At 40.6% G+C, this 18509-nt stretch overlaps 1 protein-coding gene across 13 annotated transcripts in view; it reads right to left on the minus strand.

The window, feature by feature from the left end:
• LOC134631261 (pleckstrin homology domain-containing family A member 5-like) overlaps positions 1-18509 on the minus strand; it is a 90773-nt gene that overhangs the window by 19196 nt on the left and 53068 nt on the right. For 7 of the 13 annotated variants that reach the window (XM_063479429.1, XM_063479425.1, XM_063479427.1 and 4 more), the window contains 9 exons: positions 12249-12369; positions 12001-12105; positions 10091-10163; positions 8303-8403; positions 6812-6927; positions 4425-4919; positions 2731-3211; positions 1505-1588; positions 692-811 (listed from right to left, as the gene is read on the minus strand). In XM_063479429.1, the coding sequence (XP_063335499.1) occupies positions 692-811; positions 1505-1588; positions 2731-3211; positions 4425-4919; positions 6812-6927; positions 8303-8403; positions 10091-10163; positions 12001-12105; positions 12249-12369 (1696 nt within the window). Of the gene's footprint in view, positions 1-691; positions 812-1504; positions 1589-2730; positions 3212-4424; positions 4920-6811; positions 6928-7322; positions 7438-8302; positions 8404-10090; positions 10164-12000; positions 12106-12248; positions 12370-18509 lie in introns of those variants that run through there. The other 6 variants (XM_063479435.1, XM_063479430.1, XM_063479431.1 and 3 more) reach the window with 2 other exon arrangements.

Genomic DNA, 18509 nt, shown 5'->3' on the forward strand with positions numbered 1-18509 from the left:
ACAACGTGGTGTGTGTCCGCTGACGCAAACATAAACTAATGAAGCAGGGCAACCGCCTTTGGTCGTATAGCTACAAGGAAAACTTGCATTAAATGCACAGTAGTAGATTAAGAAAAACAACAACAAAAACACTGTAAAATGGAAAAATCTTCAACAGTCCTGGTTGACCTACATCATTAATGGTAAAATCTGCAGTCTGGCATTAAGTCTGGAGACTTAAAGTCCCAAAATCCTGAATTAACTTTTACATATGCCAGTGGCCTTAGCCTCATTAGTCGGTCACTCTTTAAGCTCGCCAATGGCTTTAAGTTTCATCTGCGGATAACATCTGTCTATATTCTTTAGGGGGATAAATGACTCAATCAGCTGCTTGCCCTGCTAAAATGGCCCAAATCTAATTATCTGATGCACTGATTTAAGTCAGATGCTGGTCGCAAAATTATTTTGAAACTGGAAGAAGAGTGTTTTATTTCAACACATTTTGGGAAAAATTGATGAGAAGGTAGCTGGTCCACAAAAAACATGAAGCCATTAAGCATAGTCATGTTAGAAGAAAATTCCTTCTTAAATCAGCCATGTGTGAAGACCAAACAAATCCTCCGGATCGAGATGGATAATGGAAGTGGATAAAGATGGCATACACACCACACGCTAACATACACGCCTGCAGAGATGTCCCTGGGGGCCTGACCTTTGGGTTGTCGCCATCCATGTTTAGTTGCATAAGCTGTGCTACAGTGTGCTCCCGGATACTGTTTAGCTCTGCCTGCTGCCGACGCAGCTTTATCAGCAGCAAAGTCAGTTCCTCAGGCTGCAAGGAGGAGGGAGGAAGAGGAGGAGGCGGGGGGGATGCATCGCCACAGTGAAACAGGGACACACCGCAGGGGTGAGGCAGGGATTGGGGGTGAGAAGAAAGGAGAGAGAGCACACCAGGATAGGAGATTTAGAGGTACCAGGATCCCAGTAGGTGAACAGTTGCTGCATTCTAGTCTTGCGTTTTCATGCAATTTAGTACCATGTTAGTTAGCAGCATGCACATTCTTTTATGTCCACTCAAAACAGCAGAACAGTTGGCACTTATTACAGAATTGACTTCACACTTTACGAGCTCAATGAGTACAGAGAACTGTGTGCAGCTCTGACATAAATTCTTGATCCTGGCTTAGAGAGTTTGAGTGACAGGGTTTTTAAGTCTCCACTGAAGTGAAGAGAGTCTAAGGAGCTCCTGAAGTGAACACACCCTAAATCCTACCACTTGGAACATAGATCTGCCTAAACCTGTCTCGAAAACGTTCTGTCACAATGTCTTGGAGGGACGTGAAGGACAGAAAGAGGGAGAAGGGTAGAGTAGGTGGCATCATCAGAAAACAGCATTGTCCTTGAAAGATATCCAGTTAAACCCAGACTGTATAGTTGTACAGAAACCAAGCATGAAGTATCTCAGCTGAACAGCACAGTGATATAAATCTAGCTAGCCAGAAGACTGACATAGACCAAGACTTACTGTTTTGCCTTGTAAAGACTGGGCAGTGATGGTCTGGATTGGGATCCCTGCTGGCATAGACCTCCTATCAGGCAGGTAAGCATACTGCAGAACACAAAGATTTAATATGAAAAAAGGCCTGTCATGTGCAACATTAAATATCTTTGATATAATAGTCAGCCATAGCCACGGGGTTCATCCAAGTACAAAGAAACATTTGCTACTCTTGATGCATATTTTTGTATATATCCGTCTCATATTTCTGTCACTATAAATATGCTCAAAGCTGAATGTAATTTTGTTTGCACTGCTTAAAAACAAATGAAACACATGACCTCATTTTTGAACTTTGGGAACTAAAGTAGGCACAAACAGGGTTTTCACAATTCTGATGAGTTTGAAGATCAGTATTTGGTGTGACCTCATTTATTCTTCAGCACAGACTGAACTCTCTTAGTCAAGCTTTCTTGTAATTTCTATATGTTGTCTTCTATATGTTGTCTTCTATATGTTGTCCTTTGAAGGACATTCAAAGCTCTTCTTTGGCTGTTGTCCTGCTTAACAATGATCCCAATCAGATGTTTTACAGATGGTATAGCACAGTGGATCAAAACCAGACAGTACATCTCCCCTGATCTCCTCCATCCTAATGATCATCACTCCATAAGACCTGCTGCTACTGATTTTCAGTTCAGCTCTATTGTCATTTAAAATACCTGAAACTTTTCTCCTCATTGCTCTTCGTTAAGAATGGCTTCTTACAGCCACTCTTCCATTGAGACCATTTCTGATGAGGCTTCAGATTGTGTTCCTTTGCTGTAGATCTTACTTTTAGGCCTGCCATTTCTTTTTTAAAATTTTTTGCAACAAGCTGTTAACGATACCTTTAAAATAGACTTTTTGCCAAGTTGTCTGCTATCTGTAGACACAACATTGGTCACTGGTTATGGCATTAGGTGCCTTTTTCAGTGTTAAATGGCTTGATGAACAAAAAAACAAAAACAAAAAAAAACAAACACTCATTTGAAAATGGTCAAGTATAAGGACTGGACTGAAAATGATTGAAAAAGCAGCCAGTGTCCAAAGAAAAAATGTGATAGACCTTCAGAAAGCCTGGAGAACTATTCTGGCTACTTGGAAGCAAAATATAAAGAAATAAGGGGTGACTGAAGACTATTGCATAGTAGGCGATTTTGTTACTATGAGGGTGAACTGAACGCTTCCTGTTTATGCATCTCTTAGCTGACCTTGTTGACGGGTGGCCTCTGCCGTCTCTCAACAGTCATGTCTCTTCGGTAGATGGGAGAGGAAATTTCAGAGCGAGTGTTGCCCATGTTGTAAGATCTCATTGGAGAGTAGCCGCCGTACATCGACAGGGAGCCATGGGAGGGCGAGGGGGGGATGGAGTGGCTCGGTGCAGCATGCTCTGACAAGTTGATCATGGTTTTGGGACTGGCCATATTGCTGTACAGCCCTGGCTGCCTGCCGTAGGCCTGCCTTTGCTGCCACTCGTACAACTGCCACATGGTGTCATCGCGCATGGAGCGGCGTTTCTCAGTCATTGAAGGACCCATGGCCTGGTCATATACCGATGGGGACATGCTGCAGATGCTGTCCCGCTGTGCCATGCTATTCCTGGGCATACTGCAATATCCATCTCCATAATGAGGCATGTAGGGTACCCGATGGCTTGGCAAATTTCTAGGCAGCGTTTGGTATGATGTGATGCTGGGGTAAAAGAAAAAACAGATAATTAATCATGTATGATATAGTAGATGACCTGCATGGTGTTATACCAACACAGACCTAAAATGATCTGTGTTGGTATAACAATTTGATAATTCTTCATATATTCCATACACAAAAGCAGATAAACGTGGTTTTAGGCTCTGTCAGGTTCAAAGGATGCAACAAGTTGTTTATAGTTGAAAGAATTCTCATTGGATTTCTTTCATTTTGATTATAACCAGTCAAAAACATCAGTTATCAAAGCAATGCCATGTTATGAATCTTTTCATTTGTTGGTTTGGTTTAAACTTTGTAGTTGAAAAGCACTTCACGCTGAGTATCATTCTAATTAAGTATCAAACAAGGATGATTCTTATTTTATCTGTTTACATGTGTGTCTTTAGGGAGTCTCACAAAGCAATTCCCTACTCAGAAACAAATTAGACCTTACTATTGACAGCAAGGCTTTAAGAAGTTCCACTTCCTCAGTGAGTTCAAAGTCAGTACGGAGAGCTTAATAATAAGAAGACCTGACAGATCCGGGCTAAAACACTCACTGGTCTTTAAATCCCAGTATAGCAGTGTTATAATAAAGGCTTGTGACTGCTACACATCAGTCTAGAGAACATGCATGTCATGACAAAAGGAGCTGAAAGAGATTAATGGAGAGAGAATTAAATGTTTACCTCAGAGGGCCAACACAAAAATATTTACTGAGGCCTTATTAGTTTTGCCCATGGTATCCTCTAAAGCGAGTGTGTATGTCTATTTGTTAAAAAAACAAATAACCACAGAATGAGGCAAAGCTGTGTCAAATATGAACACAAGCCTGATGACAAACGTATCTCTTGACTAAAACATGTATTTTTTAACAAAAATGTGCACACCAGGGATGGGAATCAAGAACCAGCTTATTAAATCCTCTCATCAAAACCTCATCAATATACTTAACTACTTAGAACTAAGAGGAGACCGACGTCATACTTTCCACCCAATAAAGCCAAATTTGACTTCATGTTGTGGAAACAGTCTAAGATTTGACTCTTGTGGAATAATCTGAAAATAACTGGTGCTACTGTACAGACTACAGCACCATCTGAATAGCATCATTTCTCTTCTTGCAGTGTACGCATGTTATAATCAAACAATTACATTTAAAGCTTATACAATATCATGTCAAGATGGGTTTTTTTGGGCATAGCACTAAACCAACCTTCTGGTATCGTCGTCCTGGCCACGTCCTCTCTGTGTGCGAACCCACTGCTCCAGCTGCTGCATCGAGCTGGTCCGACTCAGACTGCGATCCGGCTCATGTGGGGAACTTTGCAGAGGAGGGACTCCAGTCCCATTAGCTGGACGCTGTTCTCCAGATCCATTAACTTGGGGGCTGTGTTGTGATCCGTCAACCTCGGTCTGAGGCTGCAGCGAGGTCATATTAGCCTTGATGGCTGCCGCCTGCGCTGGCTGCAGTTTGATACTGTTTATTTTGGTGAGTGGACGTTCACGGTCGGCCCCATCCTTCTGGAAGCCGTAGCGCTCTGCATCTCGCTGCTTTCTCTCCTCTTCTTCTGTGGTGGGGGAGACGGCTGCGTGCTCACGGTCAACCTCACGGTTGCGCTCATTCTTCTGGATTTCGGTTTCTGTTCTATGGTTGGCCACATGGTTGATCTCTTGAGGTCCACACTGCTCCACTTTTAGTTTGTCCAACCTAAAAGAGACAAGAAGGTTCAGGCTTGAAAAATCACAAAACACTGGAACTCTTTCAATAGACATTTTGGATTATGCAGACTTAAGATACGCTTGTCTTCAAGTGAAATCTGAGAGTGGCGTGTTGTTTTATCTTCCCGCCTTTCTAATCTGTTTACAACCCCTCTGAAAGCACTGTTAACTTAATTCTACAGCCTGTATTACTACATGAACTGTTAACTTGAGTCTTGTTGATATGAATATGAAACCAATGAGGCCTAAAGTAGCTACTGATGCTGAAAAGTGCCCTTTTAGTTTTCTGAATGGATCCATAAATGGTTTCCACATTTGTATTGTATTCCACACAGTATTTGGCTTGGTCTTCTGTTGTGTTTGTATTTTTTCCAATTTAGCCACGTTTGAGCTGAGAAGCATTGCTGTTCGTCTTGCTTGGATGATGTCATACAAGCACATGTGAAAGTTTGCACCCAAGTATTCAGGCATCGTTCCTTCCATTTGATGTTTATGTAAAAACTCTGTTACAACCTCAGACAATAGGCTAAATGTCTTTAATGTGATTAACCCTTACCAGAACACCCGTAAATCTGGGTGAGATGATTCATGTCCAACTAATTATTTGGTTAGAATTGCTGTAAACGATGTTTGATTCACATTTTTAGGTTTATACTACAATATACTACACAACTAATGTGCTATCATTGTGAATTCAGTTCAAACTAAAGCAAAGTGCACAATGCCTCTTCCAGCTGCCAGAGAAGGGGAGGCGTGTAAAAGGAAATCAGATATCTCCAGTAAAACAATACCTCAGCTGAGACACTTCAGAAAAGTGGTGCTCAGATCCCAGTAATCCATTTGCTTCTCTCTTTTGCCTCCTGTCTAGAAGACCTGCATACCACTCTGTGGTCCCTAGGTAGTTATCTACAGGTAATAGATGCCACTATGCCTTGACCTTAGACAGACATAAGGTCGCAACTTCAAAGTTTGGCAAATTCCTCTCAGCAGCATGGCTCACTGGGTTAGCAATAAGAGAGCTGCAGAAAAGGCATTCCTTCAGAGTTTCCACTTGTATACTTTCAAATAGCAGCACTAGTCACTTAATGACTTCTCCATCTTTCTGTGCCGCCACCAACCAAGCAGAGCACACATTTAGCCCTGCGAGCATTCAAGTTACACAACTGCAAAACAAATGATGAAGTAAATTTAAAAAAAGATTAAATTACAGAACCTTTTTGTTTTGATCAATGTGTAGTTATATAAGATAATCTTATAGCAGCATCACACGGTCCCATTTAGCAGAGACTTTCAGAGGATTTCAGGGACTACTGCTCTGTGTAATTACACTGCTCGTTACCATTACGTTTCTGCTCGCCCATGTAAAAGCAGGGCATTAGACAGGCAGCCTGCCAAATGGCAGATATTTAACATAGCTTAAAAAAGAAGAAGGAAAAAAAACCCCTGTCCTGATGAGTCAGTGATCCTGATCAGCCAGCGCAGCTGTGCACATCATCCCTTAAATCACCTGCATCATGCCTTCACAGTGCACCCACAGTCTTATGTATGTTACTCCATAATAAACTTTAGCGCTTGAAACAGTTACATAACATGAAAGAACATCGTAGTTTCTTCAACAAACGCAGAAACCAGAGATGTCAAAAGTGGGTGTTGAACTGTTGCCGAAGAACTTAACAGGGAATTTAAAAGTACTCTCTTCCAGTACAAACAAAAAAACAGAAATCAGAGTCTAGAAATGAACCACGTGATGCACAGCTGTTAGTACTAGTTTGAAGAACTGTCCTCAAATGGCTTTTTCAAACACCCCCCCCATGCGCTCGCAATTCAAAAATGACACACCCACTCAGCAAACATGACTTTATTGGCAAAGCTCTTACAAACCTTTTGACTGGCTCTGACTGCACGAGTGCAGCATCTGTCATCACTTTCATCCAAGATTCCATCTCTTTGGCTGTGTCTGTGCAAAAGTAGTACGTCCTCATGTTGGGATGTGTCGCCTGTTTTGACAGTACACGGGATCAAGGACAGGAAGAGTTATCCACACAGTTACCTGAAAGAGAGAAGACAAAAACTGGTTGACTAGGATTTTTAAGGTTTCCTCACAATAACAGGAGGGTAGAATATTGCATTTTTATATATATCTATATCTATCTATATCTATATAATGATAATGATAATGTATACTTTATTGATCCCCGTGGGGAAATTCTTCTCTGCATTTAACCCATTCACTCAGTGAAGCATATCTATATATCTATATGTATATTTAGCAACTAATGGCAATTGGTGCTGACTTGTGAGATATTCTCTGCAGTTAATGATAATAAATCAAATCCTTAAGTCATCCTTAAGTCATGCTAGATTAGGGAAGTAAATCTGCCACAATACTTACCATTCAGTGCATTGTATGGCAGACACATGGTCGGTTGTCTCTTGGTTCCCTCGTAGTGAACAAACCAATATATTGTTAAAACAAACACAGGAAGAGACATAATGCTTCGTGAACAACCTCAATGTGCAGTTTTCCAATGTTTAAAAAAGATAAGACTACAATTTTTCTAATTGCTTCACAATAATTTTTAGAAATAACACACGTACTGATATGACCTTTGGCCACAACAAGAGACAGGAAAAGTTGAGAATGAAAAATATACAGTCAAAAGGTCATCCCATTTCTAAGTGAATCACTGAACTGAAGAGCTTGTGTCCTGCTTTCATGCTTTTCTCTTTTCTCAGTCTTGTTTTGTTTTTGTTTTTTCAGCCTGAATCTAAGTTGGAAAAGGAGTGGGCTGTGTGGTTGGAGAGACCTTGAGCAGACTCCTGGGCGTCTGTGTTTGGCTGTGCTTGGCAGGACAACTTTGTTGTCTCTTTGGGTTTATGAAGAACCCACAGTCAAATCCTTTACACACCACTGTGATCTCATATTATAAGTCCGTTGCCCTGCAACTTGAATCCTGCGAGTCAACTTATAGCATCATAGTACTGTAGTCCTACATCACTGCTGTCAGTAGTCAGTGTAGAAATATGAGACATACTTTAGTTGTTAGCATTAGCGACTAAACACCTCACTTTGTCAATCAACCAAAACTTCTGAAGTAACAACCAACGTGTTAAATAGGAAATAAAACCTAGAAACTGCCTAACATGTCTAAAAATACACATACATATATTATGAGATCACTATAAGAACCACTGCAGCACCAGTTTTCAAATGTACCTTCTGTGAGACTTGCACATTTATTTTTATGGCCTTATCTACAAGTTTTTCCATTTTCTCTAGAAAACTAATTCGTGTCTTTTCTTCTTTAAGTGTAATAAACCATAAAATATGCAGCCTAACAAAGTCTGACAGGAATGAAAACATGCACTGACCTTGAAGGCATATTTTCTGGTAATGTGATCGTCCACAGACAACATGGATATACGAAAGCTTGGCAGGAGGATACTGCCGAGAATCCCCTCCTCTTTTTCATCTACAGAGGAAAAACAAAACACAGTATATATATACATATACTATATTGTCAACTCTTATCTTAAAGCGCTATTTGTAAACAGGACGCAAGTCAAGTGGACTGTGAAAGGAAAATCTGTGCAGTGTTTTGGTCAGATAAATATAGGATACCAAGTCAAAACACTGGAAAAGATGAGCACTGATTCAGTGCTGTATGCAGCTAGGCTGCTCTAATCCTCATTAAGTTAACAGACAGGGTTCCACATTGACAATTGTGCACACTCCACATGGGGGGGGATTAGATTGGGTCCCAAGTTTAAGCAGAGTAGCTTACTCTCCAAATTCCATAAAAGCAAACCGTACTGCTTACCCAAAACAGTGCAGGAAAACAAAACAGTGACTGCTGCAATCCCATATGGGCATGGACTTTGTCTGGTTTATGTGCAAATTTGCATGTGTGTTACTCAAAACCATTATGTTAGAGTCAAAGTCTCTTAACACATATTGGTGATGATGGAATGAATAAGGCTGATCATGAATAAGGTTCAACATTGTGAGTAATATTTAGGGAAATATATGGTAACATCAATCTGGACATTCCCAAACATATCAGAAGTCGAGCTGTTTGCTCAGAAGTTATGTTAGAGACCTGCCTCCCTTAACTGATTTTCAAAAGAGGGGCGGATGGATTTTTGACAGCGTCACCTGTCTGCAACCAACCGGGCTCTTTGCCACTGCCTCTTTCAAAAAACACTATAGGCAGAGGCTTCAGCAGAGCAGTCTCATCATGGGATATCCTGATGCGCAGAAATAGCGTGATAACTACAACAGCAGATAACGGATGTGTTCAGATGAAGCAGCAGAGTTCACGACCTCTCTGCCCACTCTCTGCTGATGGATACAGTTTCTCAACATATCCATCTGGATAAAGCCTTTGGGTCCGCCGCTGTCTGCGGCTTTTGTCAGTCAGTGGGTGGAAAGAAGGCAACGGGAATGGCAGACACCAGAAATAACACAGACTGGATGTCATCCTGATCAGCAGAAATGACGACTACATCTGCATAAAGCGGCGGCACTGGGAAGTGCAGCCTTGTACAAAGGTAAGGCTTGTATTTTCTCACAGTTTCAAACAGCAGACCTAGTTTACACTTGGTCTACACTTTAAACATTCTCCAAACAGAGATGTGTCAAAATGAGATGTGAAGATTGGTCCAACCTGAGAGAACAGCCATTAATTCACATTTTAATCAATAATAGATTCTATAAAATCGATAAATCGCATCGAAATGTCCACACATTTTACAAAAATACAAACTACAGTAACTGATTAACTACTACTAACACTACTTTCAGACTCCTATCATGTAAAAGCATGAATGATGACATGACTTGCATAAAAAGGAATCATTCAATAAACTTGTTTCATCATGACTTAACATTAGTGTGAAATCCTATTTGTTAGTATGCTTTAACATTTAACTCTGCATCCAAGTCTTGCATAAGGACCTGGCTTTGCTTGATGGAAAAAAAGGTGATGTTGCAAGCTTTTTCACCTGATAAGTCTCGTCAGTTGGTCCTGACATGTTCTTTATCACAGGGACTCAGACATAACAATGATGAGAAAAGGCATCGCTTGTTGTTGAAGATCACAAAAGCACTTGAACTATTAATCGAAAACCGGTGCCGTTAGATGACAGGACTGAACTCACCTCTGTAGTAGAAGAGGCAGAGGTCAGAAAGGACAAACCACCTCTTCTTCCATAGCTTCATCCCTGTACTGTCCTGAAAAGACACCAGAGCAATAGGGGACATTAACTCCACAAAAGTTTGGGGCTTTGATTTTTTTTTTTAATATCTTTGTCTTTTTTATCCTATTCAGCACGTGCTGTAGTCCTATGATATAATCCTTTCCATGTGATCACAATTGTTTGCTACATCATCTCTAAGGATTCACAGCCAATCACTTCTTTGTTGTATTACATAATTGTGTACGACTTTCTATGTTTCCAGCTGAGACGCATCACCATTTTGCATTTGTGATCCAAAATGCCTCTCTGAACTTTGGAAATTATGAAATAACTCCTTGCTTAAATGAAGACGGGTTATGGAAGTCATCCGATCAGCACTGCAAAATTTCGGACTCTCAAATTTAGCTATTTTTGGCCTGAGATGGGAAAATTTAATTTGCGGCATGAAACAAAGACAATGCAACACACACACACAGACACACACACACACACACACAAACTTCCTCTGCTTAAGTTGTTCTTCAGTATCAGCTCAAAGCCTTTAACGCTGCTGCCTGAAAAGGATGAAGGGTGAAGTAAAGGGTATTAACTCTCTGGTTTACTTTAATGGAAAACTTGAGCAAAGTCCTTAATCGTAGCCTCCACCAGGAGACAAAAGCAGGAGGGGGGATCTTAACAACTCTGTCATTATGGTCAAACGGCATGTGGGCTGCAGTTTACTTGAAATGGAAATTCACTTCCACAAACCAGAATGGTTAAAACATTAGTATCAAGAGAGATTCAAAATACCAGATGCTGCGCCGTATGTTCATAAAAGAGGTAGATGTGAAATGTAACAAGTTTTAAAGATCTTGTGTCCACCACCTTTCCTCAATTAAATCCAGGTCTTAACCCCCCCCCCCCTTTTGAATGTCAGTAGCAGAAGAATAAATAAACTTTATCAAAAGTTCTGTCGAATCTTGCTCTCTGGAGGCTTTCGCTATCACATCAATCACTGCGGCACTTTGTTCTAGCAGTGGACCAACCGAAGGACTGCAGCTTCCCCTCAGCCAAGGACTTCAATGGCTTCCAGTTTTCAATGAGGCAGGGAAATAAAAGTGCAAATCCAGCTTTTATTCAGGCTAGCAGATTTGTGAGTCTTTTGCTTGATCTACGTCACCCTGATTGATGTTTCCAAAGAAAAAAGCAGCTGGCAGCTGCACCAAAGGAGCCCATCGTGTGCTCACAAAACTGCACAGGGCGCCTGCAATCACCGCTAAATGAAACTCCCAGTTAGGGTGCACAAGGGTGTCCGGTCTGGCCCCTTTTAACTCTTCTGTAAGTAACCAGGGAGGTTTGCATTCATACAGTGGCCCTGCTGGATGAGCAAAAACAGAGATGCACAAAGAAATGCTCAGATTGTGCTCATCTTAAGACTACTGCTGCTGCTGCGTAACCACGTGCAGTTAAAAATGGAAACAGACCCAACACTGTTTTATATTATCACCTTTGTATAGCCAAGCTTTTCCTTCCCTCTGACTCCAAAGATAATACTATCCAGCAGAAATCAGAGGTGCTCCTGACGTGAGCATGCTCGGACTAATAATGCTAACGTGCTGTTTAACATATTTTTTCCATGTTTATCAACTTTTTTGATATTTTGCACTTTCACACAAATTGTTAACAGGGTGGTGTAAGACAAAAAGTCAGGGTACAACCAAAAAAGTTTCTGCAAAAATCCATCCGCACGTTGATACATTTCAGTTATAACCACAGTGGTTTAAAAATATTGATACACACATGCGTCGAAGAAAACAAATTGTATGATCGGTCTTCTTTCTGATTGCATTTTCTGGAGTAAACATTACCTGAAGCCGTGCACTCCTACTCACCTGTTTATACAGCCAGTTTCTCTTGATAACCGGGGCACCGGGATTCCTCCTGATGGAGTTGGATCGTTTCCCAAAGTTGTGAATTTTTTTAGAAGGTCTTGAGGGCTACAAGTTAAATCAAATTAAGCTCAACACACACACGGAAAAAAAACATCTAGACGTTTTAAGCCATTAAAATGTGATCCACTTGTTTTTCCCATTATTTTCTAACATAACAGGCATGAATCGTAAGCCCCCCTGTCACTCACCCTTCCTCCGGGGCTACTGGGGTTTGCAGCTTGCTCCGAGCCGCCCGTGTAGTTAGAGGCCTCACTCATGGTGCTTACTGGTCGTTCCTTCTTCTCATTCGCCGGCACTTTGGAAGCAGATCTAAACAAAACACACAACATGCCAAGAGCAGACAAGCAAGTCATTAATCAGAAATACACACTGTGTTATATCCAACATATTTATCTCCAGTGACCTTCAGAGGAGCAGGAAAATGAGCAGGCAGCCCTTATCGTATGTTTCCCTGTCTTTCCTCTGAAGTTCAAGCTCTGTTATAATGAGATCTCAACATGGGCTTATGAATCAAACCAATTACTCCCACCCTGTCACTGCTGATACATTTTAAGTTCTCTAAGAGCTTAAAGTGAATGTCCTGCAAAGTCCGCCTGACATATCCAGAAGCAGCAGCTGCAGCAGTGAACAGGGTCAGGATGTTTCTTAAAAGACAAAATCTGTCTTATTTTTAAAGGAAAAGCATAGCAGGATCAGTAATTGTGGCATATGACAGAACACCACGTGAATAAGCAGTACACGACCCACGGAGATGTCCTATATTCACTAAGATAGGAACAATGCTGTGGTCCAGTGGGAACAAGGCATGAAAACCACAGGGGATCAAAAATACTGCAGCAGTGATATCTCCACAGATCTAGTGATTCTGCTGCACGTAAGGGCTGAAACTGCTGACTCTGCATTAAAAAAACTCCCCGATCTAACCGAGCCATGTGATCAACAATATAACATTCATACGGTCCAGATCATGTTTTACCACCAAGTTCCATCTTTCAGTGCAACCGTCTGTTAGAAATGCAACAAGAAAACATAAGCATTCAATTAGAAACAGTTCAAACCATGTGGTCATACCCAAGGTGCACAAACACAAAAAGGGGATCACGATGGACGACCATACGTAACACACACAGGATGTTCATTCCCCTGCAGCAAAGGGACAGATCTGATGTCACCTGGAAACCCCTCGAAACAATGACTATTACAGACCGACTTGGTCTTATCGGCATTTAGAAGAAAGCTACGTACAGTAGTTAGTTAGACGGGAAAGCTTAGTTAGAAAAAGCAGCAGTATGTTATTAATGTCTTCTGATAATTTCAGATATGAAAGTATGTGACTAGATATATGGATACACATACATAAGTGACAAGTAACTAACTCATTTATCTAAAGAAAAGGCACTTTTACAGATGGGTGAGTAGCTACTGAGATTTGCCTTCTTCTCAGTCTAATAAATTTGCTTCTGAAAATGAGGTCTAAACGTTTTGAGCACTTCCACTGACTCATGAAATCCTTATTAAAGCATAATCAATGGTGAGTCAAATTGTCATCTAATAAAGGTCGGGAAGGGTGGAACGTGTGAAATGACTGCAGTGTAAGAGATATAGTGCTTTATTTGATGCTCTATTTGGCATCACGACACGTCTAGGCTCTCGGCTGCAGATAATTAGTTTGGAAGTGATAATCATTCCGCATGCAATCAAACCGAGAAGATGCAAATGTGTCAATTTGATAGCTTTAATGTAAGAGCTGGCCTTCGACTATAGGCACATTAAAAACAAATTGAGAAATTACTTTGCATTACAGCCCTGACACAACCTAAAACATCCACACTACAATACATATTCTATTTGGACATTTCAGTGCTTATTGGAAAAGCAAACAGAATACAACATAAAAATCGAATCTAATATGAAAAATAAGGAACACGTAATCATTACAGATCTTTTTACAAGTGACTGAACACACACACACACACACACACAAAAAGATATTCCTAATCACACTAGAAACATGTACGGAAGATGTGCAGAATACCAAACCAACACCAGTCATTTGCAATTTACCAACATGAAAAAAAAAAAAAAAATCTATAATCAATAGTGTTCTTCTCTGATCAACATCCTAAAAATTAAGGATGTATCACTATGAAACGTTTCACTGAAACCAGTATTTAAAAGAAAGAACTCAACAATAAGGTTCGGGAGTAAAAATCCATTTCATACTCTATCACAAAGAGTTATAAGCCATAAAGCTCATATGGTGTGACACTTATATAGCCTCTTTCTACTCAGTCCTTTGCAGTGAAAGCACTTTCTACTACAAGCTTCATTCATCCATTCATACGGTGATTTATCTGCACGAAAAAGCACTTATCGAACATTCACATAGAGACACACGCCGATAGACGCATCAGGGACAACTTGGGGTTCAGCATCTTCCCCAAGGCTAGTTTGACACATAGACTGGAGGAGCTGAGGAGCAACCCACTGACCTTCCGATCTGCTGGACAATCTATTCAACCACCTGAGCTGCATCCGCCCCAAGAGCCTTTCAGCTCTTCACCACACTTTGAACATTTAGCCTGTGCAAAATTGATGTGACACAGCAGATAAATATCATCCACCGCCATCAGTAAATGCCATCTTATTTGCAAATACACCGGCATCAGCCTTCAAAGTGTCACACACAGGATGTTCAGCTAATATCAGCTGATATCAATACTCGGCCAATGAATTGAGCAGTGTTCCCAGGGCCTCACCAGTAATTATTTCACAGTTATTTAGAGTCAAAACATCACAAATGCATACATGTGCACACACAATGCAAACCAACACATTGCTATATTTTGGCATAAAGTTTAACCTTTGTTTATTTCGTGTAAAATGATACAATAAAACCCAAATGGCTTATGCCACTATTCATACTCTTATCATGCTGTTTTGAATGCCTGTCTGTTTTCAATTGCTGTTGTCTGGTTTAGGACGGGGCTTGCCTCCTGACAGCACTGCCCACAGTGAAAATGACTGTAATGTGAAATACCACGGGCAACACTCGCCGCTGTGTTCACCAGAGCTCAATGTCAACAACAAAGTCAATGAACCCAAAAGTGAAGCTGAAAAGGCCATGTGACGTTCTGTTTTCAGCAATGTCGTTTCAAACATTAATACAGACAGAGCTGCTCGGTTACCTACGGGAAGGAAGGTCTGTACAGCGTGCCAGCCTGTCTTAAGATCAATGTCGCGGCAACAGTTTTTCCATTTTAGCTTTTGCCAGTGTCGTTATAGTTTTCAACGCTAAACACTCTCAAATGAGACCGAGAACTGAATATCAGATCTTAAGGTTGAACTCTCAAATATTCCACAGAAAGTAAAAGTTGAAATTAGGCGAACTGTGCGCAATCAACCTTTTGTCTAATAGAGCCATTATTGTAGACAAACAAAATAGATGTTGCTGCATCAATTCAACAAACTTATATGTGTTAAAAGTGACAGATACAGGCTGCACCTTGCATGGATTTTCTGTGTCTGTGTAAATGTGGGGGTCTGTGTGTGCAGAAAGAGCAGGGATTAGACTGTCACTGAAGCCTAGCACTCTAAGCACACTGGGGGGGAAAAAACAAAACACTGAACCAAGAGGCTGAGGGCACATTTTAAAATGACCACACAGCATTTCTAAAGAGACAAGGCGGCTCTAAAACACCTTTGTGTGCTGCTGAACTGCGCCTTTATCTTTTTAATGAACAAAAGATTGGAACACAAGGGAAGCATAATCAGATCTGTAACAGTGTAACTAGGTCCACTGGTGTAGAGCAGAACAGAGCTGGATCATACACCAAAGATTTACAGATACTAAAAGTTCTAAACCGAGATCAACTAAACCCCTTTTTGCTGTGGGTCCATATTACCCACATTATTATTACCCTACTTACAGAACTAATAACATATGAAACCGTGGAGCCTTAACCAGTAACAACATTCATAAAACAGGAGCGCTCACTCTCTGGGCATTATTTACTTACTGCTCTGGGAACAGTATGTTGCATACTCTTATTCTTTGTTCTTTTTAAGAACTTTGGAAGTTCATAGGGCAGTGCAGCGGCCTTTTGTAATTTGCCCTTTTCAAACCCATTTTAATATGCTTAACATTAAAGTATGTATTTGTGCCCTTTTTTTTTAATGCATCTTTTTTTATCTATTTTTTAGTTATGCAGCTAGAGTAGAGTCTGTGGTGTTCAAAACAGGTGCGTTGTCAGCAGGGAAGCTGCAAAGTGCCACTCATAACATGACTGAAGGGTTTTTCTCCCATTTCTTCATTAACGTTTTCATTTTCGTTAATCGGCTGTAATAAATGCTAATACAGATGGATTGGCAAAAGGCTAATATTGTCCAATTATATTGCTCCACAGACTTAAAAAACAGTACGCTTTCAACAAAGAAGAGTCAGTGGTACAAAAGATGATTTGTCTGACAGCTCGGCTTTTATAAAGGATGTGCAGCTTGACTTTAGCTCAGGAAATGTTAGTAATGATCTCCCTAGGGTCCGTTTATAAAGTTTAGATGAACAAAACAAACGTTCCAGACAGTTAGATACACATTATGGGATTTTGTAGTACAAGTATATTGCAGGTCAACAGGAAACATGACTCTTAGCACGCACAGTCTATTGTTAGTGCGCAACAACGACAAATATTAACAGACAAACACATTTAAGTTGTTTTACATTAAAAGAAACAGTGCAGTCATCCATCTGCGCTTGAGAGACACATTTCCACATTTTACACTACAAAACAGAGGGAAAACAAATTTGTTGAGATTGGGTTTTGAGGACTACTGTGATCAGGTAACATTTGCTCAAATACGACTTGGTCAGGAAAAGTTTATCTCAGCCTCGTGCAAGTCCAGTTATTAAAAAAAAGAACTTTATCTGACAGTGTCAGCTAAGCAATTTTTATGTCGAGCCTAACACCCAGTCTCTTCCACACAGTCAGGACTAAAGCTTAACAAATTGACACTTTGTTCAGTAACTGGTATTGACAGATACTTAAAGCTAAGCTATCTGTATTATTATTAGAACTGAAAGAGTCGGATCAATGCATCACTACTTAGAAGCAAGTGACAGTGCATTTGATTTTGCATCATGTCATTATGTATCAAGATCATTTTCAGCTTACTTGTCACTATTAAAGTAGCAAATTTAGCTAAAGGACAACCTGTAATAAGAAAAATCAACCCAACACTACAGTAAAACAGCCCTGTTTTTAACATTGCCCCTAACACTCTAATGGACACATACATTTTAAATGAACAGCTAGTGCAGTCTGCAGTAAACTGCACTGTGAAACAGCTGACACGCTGAACACGTGGTGAGACTGCGTTTTGGTCAACATTTTTACATGTGAGTTGCTGTAAACAAATACCTCCTGTTAGCCTGCACATGATCATGCAGAACACTAAAAACAGGAAAACACTTACACAGTATAACAGAATGGTGAAGCTGACAATGACAGATATGGCTAAAGTCACACGGCACATACAGCACTTTAGTGGTAACTTCGCACATCGCACCACAGCTGTATGTATGACACATGAGTGATACAGCCTCTTAATGAATATTATAGCAGTTTGAGAACACTAATGTGCAAATAATAGCTTTAATTATACCCTGCGTAGCAATGTAGCAGTGACAGTGTCATGTGTTCCTGTCACACATTTATGTAACTGAAGACTACAAACTGAACCTTGAAGTGAAACTCACAATAACTAAAGAAATAGAGAAATAAAGAAAGGGAAACTGTTCCTGGTTACTGTTCTTGGCTATGTTAACATAAAGAGCAGCTTTGTTTTGTTAATACTTTTCAGAATGTGAAAGACCACTCAGTCTCTTGATAAGTGACAGCTTTCCAGAACAAAGTGGTATAATTACAGTACAGTATTATTAGAATTTCCTATTAAAAGTGTAGCAATTGACCAGCCAGAGACTGGAAATGGTTGATTTTCAGTGTGCACGGCCTGAACTGGTGACCAGCCGGTCAGCCTCTCATGTCTGATTGCCAGCTGATCTATTTTATTCATGTGCAGATCCTGTACACACTCGCAGCCACATGCTAACATGTCGTTATCGTGGGAGCTCTTCACTGTGACTGAAGACCCAGAGTTCAGCAAAGTAAACCACAGGGAGACCGGCGGAAAAACAATTCTAACGACAAACCTAATGAGACATTTAAATCACCCTAACCCGGCTCAACATGAACATTTTAAAGACACTAACAAAGAAAAAACAGCTAAAGCTATCCAGCGCTCAGGGCCATCCACAAGCCAGCAGCCTCAATATAAGCCTCAGTATGAGCGGTCAATGGATCAAGCGATTATGAGGGAAATTACAAGGGACAAGGGAAAAAGAGAGAAAGTTAAAAGGTAACATGTAGGGACAGGTTGGAGTGGAGCTAAAC

Source organism: Pelmatolapia mariae, linkage group LG7 (assembly GCF_036321145.2).
Source record: "Pelmatolapia mariae isolate MD_Pm_ZW linkage group LG7, Pm_UMD_F_2, whole genome shotgun sequence".
Taxonomy (NCBI): domain Eukaryota; kingdom Metazoa; phylum Chordata; class Actinopteri; order Cichliformes; family Cichlidae; genus Pelmatolapia; species Pelmatolapia mariae.